The sequence below is a fragment of the Ostrea edulis genome, chromosome 6 (genome assembly GCF_947568905.1).
Source record: "Ostrea edulis chromosome 6, xbOstEdul1.1, whole genome shotgun sequence".
NCBI classification, from domain to species: Eukaryota; Metazoa; Mollusca; class Bivalvia; order Ostreida; family Ostreidae; genus Ostrea; species Ostrea edulis.
This window is the reverse complement of record NC_079169.1, coordinates 12,922,410-12,938,446: the sequence shown is the minus strand read 5'-3', so window position 1 is coordinate 12,938,446 and position 16,037 is coordinate 12,922,410. Positions and strand designations below refer to the sequence as shown.

Here is a 16,037-nt window from a genome sequence, read left to right as displayed (position 1 = left end):
GTGACCATGTTCGGTTTTGCTTTATATCTGCATAATAACTGTTTCCGGGTAAAATTTAGATATATTTTCTTCGACCGTTGACGACTGCATCATCATATTTCTGGAGTTTTTCTGATTTAGGTAAATCAGCACCTCTGTATATTTGCGTGTCTTTTCCCAGATGCAGCAACTTCTAAGATTTAAATTTATCTTAAGAAGTTTAAGTAGCGTCATCCACAGGAGGTCGCGTACCTCTAGGCAGCTGTCAGGTTGGGAACACTTCCCCATTAGCGAGATATTCTCGCTAAAACGCAATTATCGCTCTCAAGCGAAAATAAATATATCCCGTACAACCTAGAAAAACACTCGTGGAGTACATCTCTTTGTGTTTCACGTGAAAAGGAGAAAAAGTGCTAAAATGTCTGATACTTCTGCAAATATATTAATCAAAACAAAAACACTCACGATGTGCATTGGATTTCAGACTGCTTCCCTCTTACGCAGCAACTTTGGTATGCAATTTTTTGACTGTGTTATCAATTTCATAGAAACAATTCGCGCCATGTTGAATGTGTGTTGCACTTATTCAGCGTTGCACGAGATTTACCATTATTTTCAATAAAGACACCAAAACACTGGTTAATGGTAAAGTTTACTTTCTCGCTAAAGAGGGATAATCACGTTTTAGGGAGAATATCTCACTATAGGGGAAGTTTTCCCAACCTGGCTGTCAGTGTCGGTCAAATATTTCTCTACAGGTCCCTTTGGTCTAAATCACATTGCCTACATATTGTTTAAGACATTTGGGTTAATTAAGTAGATTAATTAACATGGTCAGCCAGGCAACGAAATTAAGGGGAGATACTCGCTAAATGCATGTTAAAAATTGTAATTGCAAGTGGAAAATCACAAGTGATGGCAACTTTTTGCAAGTGAAAAAAAAACAACAATCTTTTTCCAGATTTCATTGGTTTGTACTTTGAAGTTTACAATAATTTTGTCTTGTGCATAGAAACGCTTTACAGAATGAATATACAAATATTGAAAAAGTAAACGTGGATCGAATAAATAACTAAGGCCAAGGTCTCATCATGCCCCAATGGTACATGTATGTTGTCTGATAATTCATTAAATTTTAAATGAAAGAATTCTCAATATTATTTTTATTATTGCACTTTAAAGAAGACTTTAAAAGATTCTCCCTATATTTTGATATAGATACATACTTGTTTTCTTAAATTCCTGTAAAACAGCAATCGATTGAAAAATGCTAGTAAAAGCTCAATTTTGCTAGTTTGAAAATAATCCACTAGCTAAAATTTGCTAGTAGTGAAAAAAGTTAATTTCGATCCCTGGTCAGCACATTCTGCAACAGCAAATAGACCATGTGCTGCACTTTTGCTGATATCGTCAGCAGCAGAAAGTGAGTAGGAATATTCTCTTCTTCTTCTTCCAATAATGTACATGGCTCCATCCGGAGCACAGTCGCAGAATGTGTCAACATTGGAAATGATGCCATTAGGTGTATTACATAAGAAGATTTATGGATGGGAGGGGGCTTACATGCTTCAAACATAGTTTGTTGACTTAGATCTGATACTCTTTTCATTCAACATGTGTTAATTTTTAAGTCCCATGTGTTAATCACATGATATGTATGTGACATTATGTATCAATCTAATGAATGATGGTAGATGAGCGGATCAAAGGATTATGTATATATACTAAGTAATAGGAAAAAAATTACAGGTGAAGGATGAAGTGAGCAACATTGCATTGACTGATTGTACAATAAGAATTTTCCCAAGATATCTCCAAACTGACGACTGATAGATCACTACCTGTTTACCATGCCATTAGACAGCAATAAGCCAGTGTCAAAGTCAAAAGGCAATCGCCGTAGAAACCAGACAAGTGAGGAGGTGTCCACTCCGCCCATGCTGAGGTTTGACTCGGATGTAGATATGATGCCTCCTCAGGTCAGGTACAAGTAAAATACAGAAATGTCAGATTATGTAGGCAAAGGAACAATGTCATCAAGTTGAACTAACGCTAAGTGTAATACTATATAATTTTAACATTTTGTTTTTGTTGACTAACACTAAGTTTATTTTATAAAATTTCAACATTTTGTTTTTATTGAATATCTTTATTTGCAAGAAGCAATACTGGCTTGCAACCTATTCTTGTTATTTTCATTGAAAATGTGGGACTCGCATCTTCATTGTCGAATGAACTGCATAAATTTTTTTATCGCATTATATTCATTCTGTTAAAAGACCTGTTTTAGTTGGCAAAAGCTGAAAATTTTTCCCAATTATGAGGCTAAAAAATGTTCAGTAACAAACTGTTGAAGCTCAAGGCTCATATTCACTTAGTTAACAAATTTCTTCACTTCATATATGTTAGAAGAAATTCACTGGTAATCATTCACATTTGTAATATGTTGTAGGAAGAGATTACATGGTCTGTTTGCACAAATTGAGAAGGAATTTGAAACTCTGTATGCTGAAAATCTTGCTTGTGAGTAACCTTTGAAAAAGTTATATTTTTGAAAACTATTTGTAACATAGAAGATAAAATCCATGAGGTAGTTTGTGATGTTGTATATGTATATATATATATAGTATAATTTGTCAAAACCGGCCTCTGAGTACTCCAGCGCTCTGTCAATTCCGGCCACAAAATATTTCTTTAACAAATCCTTTATCATTAATTCCCGGGTACTACTAAACAGAGTACGATAGAGTGCTTTAGAGTACGCTAGTGAAATTTCAATATTTAATGCAATTCAATTGTTTATTTGTATGTATACCACTTAAATAAAGATGATTATAAAATAAAAGTGTAATATTTGTCAAAAGTATTTGGTATTTTAGCGATATTTTGACCAGAAAACATTAAATGTATTGAAGATTTACGGCATCCCGATCCCAATTATTAGTAGTTTGTTTTGAAAAAGTATTAAATTTGATCGGGATCGGAATCAAACGGTAAACTTTAACTTACAATAATTCCTAAAATAATGAAAACAAACACAATATATTCCAGATATACATTTATTAGGTTAAACTAAAGTAAGAACATCTACGAACAGCAGTTAAATTGCATTAAATTATGAAATTTTACTAGCGTACTCTAAAGTACTCTATCGTACTCTGTTTAGTAGGACCGTTAATTCCCTGTACTCTGGATACTGCGTATTCTGTATATCGGCTGGCTTACACAGTCCCCACTGCTCTCTATTAACTTTAATTATCCTGTGTAAACCGGCCTCAATGATACACTACTTTAAATGTTTTGGTCAATTGTATTTGGTTTACACAAGGTCCCAACTGCTTATAATTAGCTCTAATTATTGCATTTAAACCAGCCACCCCATGATGACCAACCTGTTGGTATTCAGTCAATCACACGCAGTGTACACAAAGGGTGTTTTAAGGGGAGCCTCAGGTAAGTAAAAGAGTGCAACTGGCAATGAATCGTAATCAGTTTAAAATAAAACCTGATTTTTGGGGGATGCACTTTTCAATTTATAACAGCACCACGCACGAGGTAATGGCGCCCTTCCCCCTAACGACAGAGACGAGAACTGACATTAAAAGACAGAGTTCAATTAATTGATGATTTTGATTCATTCTTGGAATGAAACAAAATTTTTAAATAAACCAGTTATGTTTTCCAAAAGCAGGGTTTTCCCCCGTGGACTTCCCGGAGCTCTCCGGCGAGTCTGACAGTGATGATATGCAGTTAGATAGTACAACTCGCCATGTCCGGTCGATCACTCTGCATTACATCAGTTTCTGTTTCACAAATTGAGACAGTTGAAAGCGATACATTTACGCCGAAAGCTGGGAAAAACAAATTTTAGACGAACACAACACAAACTTGACGAATGTATAGAATGTAGCACTTGATGACGGCGATGATGTAGATGAAATCGACAATTTACCAACAGTAAAGTGTGCGAATAATTCCCAGATTTTAAACTGTTTAATAAAAATTGAAACTTTTTCAAAAGAACACGACAATAAAACACTTTACATTTTGAATTCTTTTGTGATAATAATAAAACGTTAGCAATCATTACACATGTATGCAAAAACAGTGAATACAAGGGAAGCAACTCTCATTCTTGTCAACATTCTGCGCTCCCCGGACTCTGTGTAAACCGAGCAATTTCTTTGGAACCACACATAACCGGTTTAGATAGATTATACTGTGTGTGTATATATATATATATATATATATATATATATATATAATTGAATAAAAGAGCAGGAAAATATTCAGTTCCACAATATATTCAAATCACTAGCACTTTCTGGATTTTAATATCCATCCTCAGGTGAATACAAATATTGAATACAAAGTTGTTTATCTTAGATATATATATATATATATAAAGCTACATGTATTTCTATCTTCAGTACAAGAAAGATTAGATGCCCAGAGTGAGCGACCAGAGACTACAAACAGGGAGCAGAGTTTGATGGACAGCACTGATAGTCCAGACGTCAGTCTCAAACCTAAACGTTGTAAGTGTATAATAATCCAGATGTCAGTCTCAAACCTAAACGTTGTAAGTGTGTAATAATCCAGACGTCAGTCTCAAACCTAAACGCAAGTGTACAGCGACAATCACAGAAACTAAATTTAGGAACACAAACAAGTAATGAAGTATGACATATTATAAGTGTACACACATGTGGTATGTTGATTTATATGCACACATACATGTACATGTGATGTTGATTTAAGTGTACACACATACATGTGACATGTTGATTTAAGTGTACACACATACATGTGACATGTTAACTTAAGTGTATACACATACATGACATGTTGATTTAAATGTACACAAATACATGTGACATGTTAACTTAAGTGTATACACATACATGACATGTTGATTTATATGTACACATACATGACATGTTGATTTATATGCACACATACATGTGTCTAGTGACAGTTTTATCACACTCTCTCACAATTCATTCCAAGAGAGAATATAGTAACGGGATGTGTGTGTGTTTATGTGTGTGACAGTGTATATGTGTGGCAGTGTATATGTGTGACAGTGTATATGTGTGACAGTGTATATGTGTGGCAGTGTATGGCTATGTCTGCTTATGTGTGACAGTGTATATGTGTGACAGTGTATGGCTATGTCTGTTTATGTGTGACAGTGTATATGTGTGACAGTGTATATGTGTGGCAGTGTATATGTGTGGCAGTGTATGGCTATGTCTGCTTATGTGTGACAGTTTATATGTGTGGCAGTGTATATGTGTGGCAGTGTAAATGTGTGACAGTGTATATGTGTGGCAGTGTATATGTGTGGCAGTGTATGGCTATGTCTGTTTATGTGTGACAGTGTATATGTGTGTGGCAGTGTATATGTGTGGCAGTGTATGGCTATGTCTGTTTATGTGTGACAGTGTATATGTGTGGCAGTGTATGGCTATGTCTGTTTATGTGTGACAGTGTATATGTGTGGCAGTGTATATGTGTGGCAGTGTATGGCTATGTCTGCTTATGTGTGGCAGTGTATATGTGTGGCAGTGTATGGATGTATGTTTGTAACACTGAGCTTGTAGACACTCTTCAGTCCACATTTTTTGCTCAATTGATTTGATACTTCACAAGTAGCTTTGTTACAAAGAGAGGAAGTACCCTATCGATTTTGGGTTGCAAAGGTCAAGGTCACTTTGGGACTTCATAGAGTACCTTGTGGGCACTCTACAGGCCACATTTCTCGATCGATTTGATACTTCAGATGTAGTTTTGTTACCAAGAGAGGAAGGACCCTATTGCTTTTTGAGTCAAAAGGTTAAAGTCGAAGGTCACTACAGGAGTTCATAGAAAAAGCTGGTAGACACTTGTGAGGGAAAATGCCCTGCCTTGTGGAGCTCTTGCTCATCTGTACGCACTTACTAGTGACTTATCCGCTGTACTTAAACTTAAGGTAGCTCATTACATCCAAATTTTATTTAATGGCTCGTTAAAACATCTCCTATAAAGGATGGTCTCACTATTGAACAAGTGATACAAGTACAAGTTTTCGATTTTTTCGTGATTTTTCCAGTGATAAAAATGGTGTTTTATTTGTAAATAAGAGATTCTAGAGTCCAAATTTTGCTGTGATTTGGTGCATGATATAAATATCTATTAATAAAACATGCCTAAACAATTCAGATAGATGTTCTAATTTTTTAGATAAAATAATATCTATGAAATTGAATATGATATTTGTTGATATTTTTTAATCTATGAATAAAGTCTTCAAAAATTTATTTAAAAAGAAATTGAAATGAAATGGTTAAAATCAGAATTATTGTGATTTTTTAGATTTGAACCAAGCCCAATCGAAATTATAAAACGAAAGTCAGAGAACATTGTAATCAGAAAACTACATTCCTTTGATGTCAAATGGTTTACAAATTAAATGAATTTATAAAGGAAACTTCATCTAATTTCTTGATAAAAAGTGCTTACAATTAAGAAGAATATGATTATTTTAACAATTTCTATCCATTGTGATCGGGATCGGTACTTTTTTCTCTCATTTGATTCAAGTCTAAATTATGGTGATATATCTGAAATTTGGTCATTTCATTTCAATTTCTTTTTGAAATATATTTGTTTATCAATATCACCCTTTCTTGACTTGCAGGCGAAAATTGTATCATCAGACAAACTTCTGGCAATCTATTTTCACAACTTAGCATACATCAATGACATTACTGTCATAGAGGGTCCAATCAGAACTTAGAACAGTATCATCTTGCTAATGCATTCTTCTTCCTTCCAGCTGCTAGTCAGATTTCTCAGAAAATAAAAACAACATACAAAGCTTCCACCAGTAAATTTGTCTCCAGCTTCCGGAACTCATCACTGCTGTTTTCTGTGGTTCGGAAATTTGAAGGTCACCGAGACGGGATATGGGAGGTGATGGTGTCTCGAGCCAACCAGCCTGGTCAACAGGTGCTTGGTACTGCTTCAGCAGGTAATTGCTGTGGCAAAGAAAGCCCAGCAGAGTCTATCTGTTACAGTGTCAAATTCGTTGTGTTTTTTATTTGAAGAATGCTGTTGGATGTTCAACAGCTAATCCATTTCCAAATTTTCAGACATTGTCCTCTATAGGTCAAAATTTAATCTTTAGTTTTTCAATCACCACCACATATCATAGACATATTGAGAAGGGGGGATAACTCAATTTTCTTTTTTCAAGCATTCAATACAGAAGTGTGTCATGATATCAAAAGATCATTTGGTGAAATATTTTGTGCATAATCTTTTATAATCATGTGTTTAGAATAATTTTCTTCCCTTAATTGTGAGTGATTTGTAATAATTGTACAGAAAATAATTCATTTGGCAATTCTATTTATAATGTTTGTGTGATAAAGAAAGCTATCTCGTACTACAGCTTTATAGAAGAAAAAGCAAAAGAGAGCAATCTATATGTACCTGCCTCATGAAATGCTGAATAGTTTTGGCCTGAGAAACTAAAGAACATTTTAGTCTTAGTGTTGTTTGTAAAAGCATTATGTTTTTGATTATTAGTTGCAGCATAGAATAACATTGGTAGGTGTACTAAAGGAATTAATTTTTCGATAAGATCACTCAGCAAGAGTTTGGTCGATACAGACCAAACAGTGTGTGCTGCAGTACCAGGGACATCAGGGCTCAGTCAATTCTATCAGGTTCCACCCCGAGAGAGAGCTGGCCTTGACCTCATCAGGAGACCACACAGCCCACATCTGGGGGGCACATGTAACCCTCCCAGAGACCAACAAACGGTTTGGTGTAAGTGTCCTGTCTCGCCATCAGTTAAGTTTAACATTCTGTATAATGGCATTTATGTCAATTTAACCTCATTTAATCAGAATTGAAGAAAGATTGATAAAGATATTGTATTTACCTTCTAACAGCGAGCAGTGTCTGTTGAGGATGATGTGGAAAACTCCGAGAAAGAAGAGCCTCCTGAAGGTATGAAACATCCTTAGTACTGTTAAGTGTCTTGCCAATACTGTAAAGTGTGTCACTAATACTGTATAGGGCCACATCAATATATTTATATGTTTGATGTGTTTTCTGGTCGTTTGTTTACTTGCCTGACTGACTTGTAGCCGAGAGTGTTGAACATACTTGGGAGGCTGCTATTCTAAGGACCCCCTCCATGGAGCTGACAGGTCACAGTGGGGTAGTGGTGGCAGCTGATTGGATGATGGAAGGAAACCAAGTCATCACTGCATCATGGGATAGAACAGCCATTTTATTTGATGCAGAAACTGGTGACCAAGTCACATGTCTCACTGGTGAGTATTGATTTCACAGTTAAAAATAGTTATAGGATCAAACCCTACACTGTGTCTTTTCAAAGCCATGAATTTATTGGAATTTATTTCACTGAACAGTGTGTATTTTTTGTCGAAGCTTTTAGAGTGTGATGTCTGTATATTTGATTATTTGTAGGCCATGATCAGGAGTTGACAGATGTGCGAGCCCATCACTCTCAGAGGCTGGTGGTGACCTCGTCCAAGGACACGACTTTCAGACTGTGGGACTTCCGTAGTCCCAGCATGCAGGTCAATGTCTGTCAAGGCCATAACCAGTATGTCTCTACATGTACTAGTGTATTGTCAGCTACTAAGTCTGATATATAGAAGCTAGTGACACTGAAACTTGACTGAACTGATTGTCATTATTATATGTACTAGTGTATTGTCAGCTACTAAGTCTGATATATAGAAGCTAGTGACACTGAAACTTGACTGAACTGATTGTCATTATTATATGTACTAGTGTATTGTCAGCTACTAAGTCTGATATATAGAAGCTAGTGACACTGAAACTTGACTGAACTGATTGTCATTATTATATGTACTAGTGTATTGTCAGCTACTAAGTCTGATATATAGAAGCTAGTGACACTGAAACTTGACTGAACTGATTGTCATTATTATATGTACTAGTGTATTGTCAGCTACTAAGTCTGATATATAGAAGCTAGTGACACTGAAACTTGACTGAACTGATTGTCATTATTATATGTAGGACTGTCATATGTTGATTACATGAAAAGGTGAAGATAACAAACAGTAATCAATTTCATAACTCCTATAAGCAATACAAAATTAAAATAAGGGCAAATATGGACCCCTGGGCATACCAAAGGTGGGATCAGGTGCATAGGAGGAGTAAGCATCCCCTGTTGACTAGTCACATCTGTCATGAGCCCTATATTTTCATCAGGTAAATGGAGTAATCCATAGATAAAATCAGTGTGTGAAGAATGGCCTAACAATTGGTATGAAACACGCCGAACGGCATTTGACCCAATGACAGGTTGCATTCGCAAACTAGATTGTTATAATAACAATAGAATTTGCATAATGCTGACTTTAAATGAGATTTTACATGTGAAATAAAACATTGACCATTTTGTGATCAGTGTGTGGATAGCATTGTACTTACAGACCTGTGGCCAGTGCTTTGGTCATTTTTTTATCATGACATTGTCTATAAGTTTACTAGTGCATTATATACATGTCATTGTTTATAAGTTTACTAGTACAGTATTTACATGACATTGTCTATAAGTTTACTAGTACTGTATATACATGACATTGTTTATAAGTTTACTAGTACTGTATATACATGACATTGTTTATAAGTTTACTAGTACTGTATATACATGACATTGTCTATAAGTTTACTAGTACAGTATTTACATGACATTGTTTATAAGTTTACTAGTGCATTATATACATGACATTGTTTATAAGTTTACTAGTACTGTATTTACATGACATTGTTTATAAGTTTACTAGTACAGTATTTACATGACATTGTTTATAAGTTTACTAGTACAGTATATACATGACATTGTTTATAAGTTTACTACTACTGTATATACATGACATTGTCTATAAGTTTACTAGTGCATTATATATATGACATTGTTTATAAGTTTACTATTACTGTATATACATGACATTGTTTATAAGTTTACTAGTACAGTATTTACATGACACTGTTTATAAGTTTACTAGTACAGTATTTACATGACATTGTTTATAAGTTTACTAGTACAGTATATACATGTCATTGTCTATAAGTTTATGAGTACAGTATATACATGTCATTGTTTATAAGTTTACTAGTGCATTATATACATGTCATTGTTTATAAGTTTACTAGTACTGTATATACATGACATTGTCTATAAGTTTACTAGTACTGTATATACATGTCATTGTTTATAAGTTTATGAGTACAGTATATACATGTCATTGTTTATAAGTTTACTAGTACAGTATATACATGACATTGTCTATAAGTTTACTAGTACTGTATATACATGACATTGTTTATAAGTTTACTAGTACTGTATATACATGACATTGTCTATAAGTTTACTAGTACTGTATATACATGTCATTGTTTATAAGTTTATGAGTACAGTATATACATGTCATTGTTTATAAGTTTACTAGTACAGTATATACATATCATTGTTTATAAGTTTACTAGTACAGTATTTACATGACATTGTTTATAAGTTTACTAGTGCATTATATACATGACATTGTTTATAAGTTTATGAGTACAGTATATACATGTCATTGTTTATAAGTTTACTAGTACAGTATATACATGTCATTGTTTATAAGTTTACTAGTACAGTATTTACATGACATTGTTTATAAGTTTACTAGTACAGTATATACATGACATTTTTTTTATAAGTTTACTAGTACAGTATTTACATGACATTGTTTATAAGTTTACTAGTACAGTATATACATGACATTATTTATAAGTTTACTAGTACAGTATTTACATGACACTGTTTATAAGTTTACTAGTACAGTATATACATGACATTGTTTATAAGTTTACTAGTACAGTATATACATGACATTGTTTATAAGTTTACTAGTACAGTATATAAATTGTACATGACATTGTCTATAAGTTTATGAGTACAGTATATACATGACATTGTTTATAAGTTTACTAGTACAGTATTTACATGACATTGTTTATAAGTTTACTACTACTGTATATACATGACATTGTCTATAAGTTTACTAGTGCATTATATATATGACATTGTTTATAAGTTTACTATTACTGTATATACATGACATTGTTTATAAGTTTACTAGTACAGTATTTACATGACACTGTTTATAAGTTTACTAGTACAGTATTTACATGACATTGTTTATAAGTTTACTAGTACAGTATATACATGACATTGTCTATAAGTTTATGAGTACAGTATATACATGTCATTGTTTATAAGTTTACTAGTGCATTATATACATGTCATTGTTTATAAGTTTACTAGTGCATTATATATATGACATTGTTTATAAGTTTACTAGTACAGTATTTACATGACACTGTTTATAAGTTTACTAGTACAGTATTTACATGACATTGTCTATAAGTTTACTAGTACAGTATTTACATGACATTGTTTATAAGTTTACTAGTACAGTATATACATGACATTGTCTATAAGTTTATGAGTACAGTATATACATGTCATTGTTTATAAGTTTACTAGTGCATTATATACATGACATTGTCTATAAGTTTACTAGTACTGTATATACATGTCATTGTTTATAAGTTTACTAGTACAATATTTACATGACATTGTTTATAAGTTTACTAGTGCAGTATATACATGACATTATTTATAAGTTTACTAGTACAGTATTTACATGTCATTATTTATAAGTTTACTAGTGCATTATATATATGACATTGTTTATAAGTTTACTAGTACAGTATTTACATGACATTGTTTATAAGTTTACTAGTACTGTATATACATGACATTGTTTATAAGTTTACTAGTACAGTATATACATGACATTGTCTATAAGTTTACTAGTACTGTATATACATGACATTGTTTATAAGTTTACTAGTATTGTATATACATGACATTGTCTATAAGTTTACTAGTACTGTATATACATGTCATTGTTTATAAGTTTATGAGTACAGTATATACATGTCATTGTTTATAAGTTTACTAGTACAGTATTTACATGACATTGTTTATAAGTTTACTAGTACAGTATATACATGACATTGTTTATAAGTTTACTAGTACAGTATATACATGACATTATTTATAAGTTTACTAGTACAGTATTTACATGACACTGTTTATAAGTTTTCTAGTACAGTATATACATGTCATTGTTTATAAGTTTACTAGTACAGTATTTACATGACATTGTCTATAAATTTACTAGTACTGTATATACATGACATTGTTTATAAGTTTATGAGTACAGTATATACATGTCATTATTTATAAGTTTACTAGTACAGTATTTACATGACATTTTTCATAAGTTTACTAGTACAGTATTTACATGACATTGCTTGACTATAGAGATTACCAGTGCTTTAGACTTTTGTTTTTATCATAACAGTTCCCCTGTGTGTGTAATTAAGTTAATTAACTTTGAATTAATTACGGACCAGTGACTGTGTGTAATTAAGTTTGACTTAATTACAGACCAGTGACGAGTGCTCTGTTTGCCGGCTCTGATAAAGTGGTTTCTGGGAGCGATGATCGGACAGTGAAAGTGTGGGATGTCAAGAACATGAGGTCTCCCCTAGCAGCCATTAGAATCGACTCTTCCGTCAACAGGTATAGATAGACCATTCAATTTCAACATCGATTATTAGAATTGACACTCTCGTCAACAGGTAAAACAGGTCAAGACATTCTGTTTCAACCTTGAGCTCGATTATTAGAATTGATTTTCCTGTGAAAAAGTAGAAACAGATCAATCATTCAATTTCAACCTCAATCTCAATTAGTAGAATCGTTTCTCTCATCAACAGGTATAAAGAGGTCATTCAATTTCAAGTTCAATTATTAGATTCAACTCTCCTTTCAACAGGAGAGCATTGTTCATTCAATTTCGACATGATTATTAGCATCATAGGTAAACACAACTCAATTTCAACCTTTATTATTATAATTGAAGCATAGTCAGGAGTTATCTCTCTTTACATGTTGAACCTGTTGTTTTTACAGAGTTATCTAACTTTGGCTTGATTTGTTTCAGACTTTCGGTCTCATCAAGTCAGAATCTGATTGCCATACCTCATGACAACAGACACATAAGAATCTACGACATCAATGGGAACCGAATAGGGCGACTTCCTCGAAGTAACAGACAGGTAGTGTAAACGTAATAGTTGTATCTTCATAAAACCCGCATGTAAACAGAATGGGGCGGAGTCATATAAGAACCCGCAAGTAAACAGAATGGGGCGGATTCATATAAGAACCCGCAAGTAAACAGAATGGGGCGGATTCATATAAGAACCCACAAGTAAACAGAATGGGGCGGATTCATATAAGAACCCACAAGTAAACAGAATGGGGCGGATTCATATAAGAACCCACAAGTAAACAGAATGGGGCGGATTCATATAAGAACCCGCAAGTAAACAGAATGGGGCGGATTCATATAAGAACCCACAAGTAAACAGAATGGGGCGGATTCATATAAGAACCCACAAGTAAACAGAATGGGGCGGATTCATATAAGAACCCACAAGTAAACAGAATGGGGCGGATTCATATAAGAACCCACAAGTAAACAGAATGGGGCGGATTCATATAAAAACCGACATGTAAACAGAATGGGGCGACTTCATAGAACAGACTTGTAAACAGAATGGGGCAGCTTCATAGAACAGTCACATAAACAGAATGGGGCAACTTCATATAAAAACCGACATGTAAACAGAATGGGGCGGATTCTTATAAAAACCGACATGTAAACAGAATGGGGCGACTTCATATAAAAACCGACATGTAAACAGAATGGGTAACAGAAAGGTGGGGTATTGCAGAAATGAATGTTACACAAATATTACAATCTATTATTGACTTTATAGCACTATATACTCAAGTTTACTGGCATGAGAGGACATCAGAACAATACAATTCTTTAATTCGTATGATAAGTTTGTAACTTTTCTTCAAGTTTTTCCTCCAGACAGAGAACATTGTATCATATTGCATGGATGTATAAAATCTAATTGACCAAAGTGTTTTAACTTTTGACCTTTGACTTTTGACAGGGTCACAGTAAGATGGTGACCTCCGTTGTTTGGACAGAGGACCATCCACTGTGTAACTTATTTTCGTGTGGATTCGACAGGAAAGTGTTAGGCTGGAACATCAACCTCCGAGAGAAGGACTAATACAGGAAGTGTGAAGTCAGATAATGTGTGTACTGTTATGTAAACCTACAAATTCAATACAGTGTATATTGCATCATCAAATGTATTGACTTCAATTTGAACTCATTTGAGAGATGTTTTATGAGAAGTATTGGATAAGTGCAATATTGATTTTGTGTATATTCACGATTTGGTTGTACAATGTAATGTTAGCTAGTGTTCCTCAAGTTTTTTTGTCCATGTACACCAGCAGGTGCTTGTTCCGTACATTGTAAGTTGTGACAGGTGCTTGTTCTGTACATTGTAAGTTGTGACAGGTGCTTGTTCCGTACATTGTAAGTTGTGACAAGTACTTGTTTTGTACATTGCAAGTTGTGATAGGTGCTTGTTCCATACATTGCAAGTTGTGACAGGTGCTTGTTCTGTACATTGTAAGTTGTGACAGGTGCTTGTTCTGTACATTGTAAGTTGTGACAAGTGCTTGTTCTTTACATCATAAGTTGTTACAGTATTTAATATGTCTTCGTAAAATCCACAACAAAGCATAATATGTCAGGGAATGATTGATTGATTGATTGATTGGGAATGTGATCTTTACTGATTTTACACGTACAATTTTATGTTCTTGTGTTGTTGGATGCATGTAGATGTTCTGGGTTTCTTTCAATAGATAAGTGTAATAACAATTTGTGTTTGTAGCAAACTTGGGTGATGCATTATATATGTCTCTGGGGAGATGATTTATAACAACTCAAAACAAACTGGTAGTTAATCATCCCAGGGGCATCACAGTATTCATTCAACTGGATTTTTTTTTTATTTTACAAAGAATGTTATGATACTGATTTTCGAGATTTTAAAGGGTTTTTTTCTACTTTGAAAAGGAACAAAGGGTACTGAATAATATATCTTATGCCACCCCCTACAAATTAAAATACTGCAGATTTGACCAAATATTCTAGTTGTTTTTTGTTATGCAGACATTATATTTGTGACTTCATGACATAATTTAGTCACTGATACAGTTTCTGATTTTTGATATCCTGAAACATGTGCTGTGTCAGGATATAAATCAATTAATATTCATTGAGTAATTAATTCATACTGTTGATTGTAATTTAATCAAATTTATACTGTTAATTGTAGTTACATCTAGTTCCTGCTGTTAATTGTAATTTAATAAAATCATACTGTTAATCATAATTTATTCAAACAGTTATTTGTGGATTTCTGAACTAGTGAATAGCGATAGACACTGTCAGAGAGGGATGCACTCCTGCAATGAATTCTCCACATTAGAATGTGTTGTACCTAACCGTGAGGTTATCTTTTGTGCTTCAGTTCCAGGCAGACACTTGACTCTTTGCACGAACTGACTTTGCAAAGTATATTGATCTGTTTGGTATGCACAACACATAAAACTTCTCAAGAGAGCCGTGATTTTGCATTTTCTGTGTTGGAGAGGACTGTAAGCCCTGTATATTACATCGTTATATTTGCCTGTTTTAGCTACATACATCTACACTAATGAGGTTTAAACTAAATAATTCACATGCTAAAACCCATCTATTGAGAAATGTAAAATACAATATCTTGTTTCATGGTAAAAAAAAAAATTGACATCGGATTCCATACATTTGATTATTGAGTGTAATTGTTGACGGGAAGCTCTCATAGCTTGGACAAAGGACACATTTTTCATATTTCATTTATTCGCTCAAACCATTCACAATGGTACATGAGGTACAGAACTTTGATTTTGTAATTATATACAAAATTCTAATAGATAAATAAACAATAAATAT

General features: G+C 33.6%; 1 protein-coding gene across 1 annotated transcript; it reads left to right on the top strand.

The window, feature by feature from the left end:
- The first annotated feature begins 30 nt into the window (after positions 1-30).
- Positions 31-15,435, top strand: LOC130047139 (WD repeat-containing protein 37-like). The gene is made up of 12 exons (XM_056141557.1): positions 31-120; positions 1,729-1,963; positions 2,432-2,502; positions 4,410-4,517; positions 6,800-6,994; positions 7,610-7,797; positions 7,923-7,980; positions 8,121-8,309; positions 8,467-8,605; positions 12,545-12,679; positions 13,104-13,218; positions 14,131-15,435. Exons 2-12 carry the CDS (start codon positions 1,830-1,832, stop codon positions 14,251-14,253), a joined length of 1,455 nt encoding a protein of 484 aa, XP_055997532.1. The 5' UTR covers positions 31-120; positions 1,729-1,829; the 3' UTR covers positions 14,254-15,435.
- Positions 15,436-16,037: the final 602 nt, after the last annotated feature.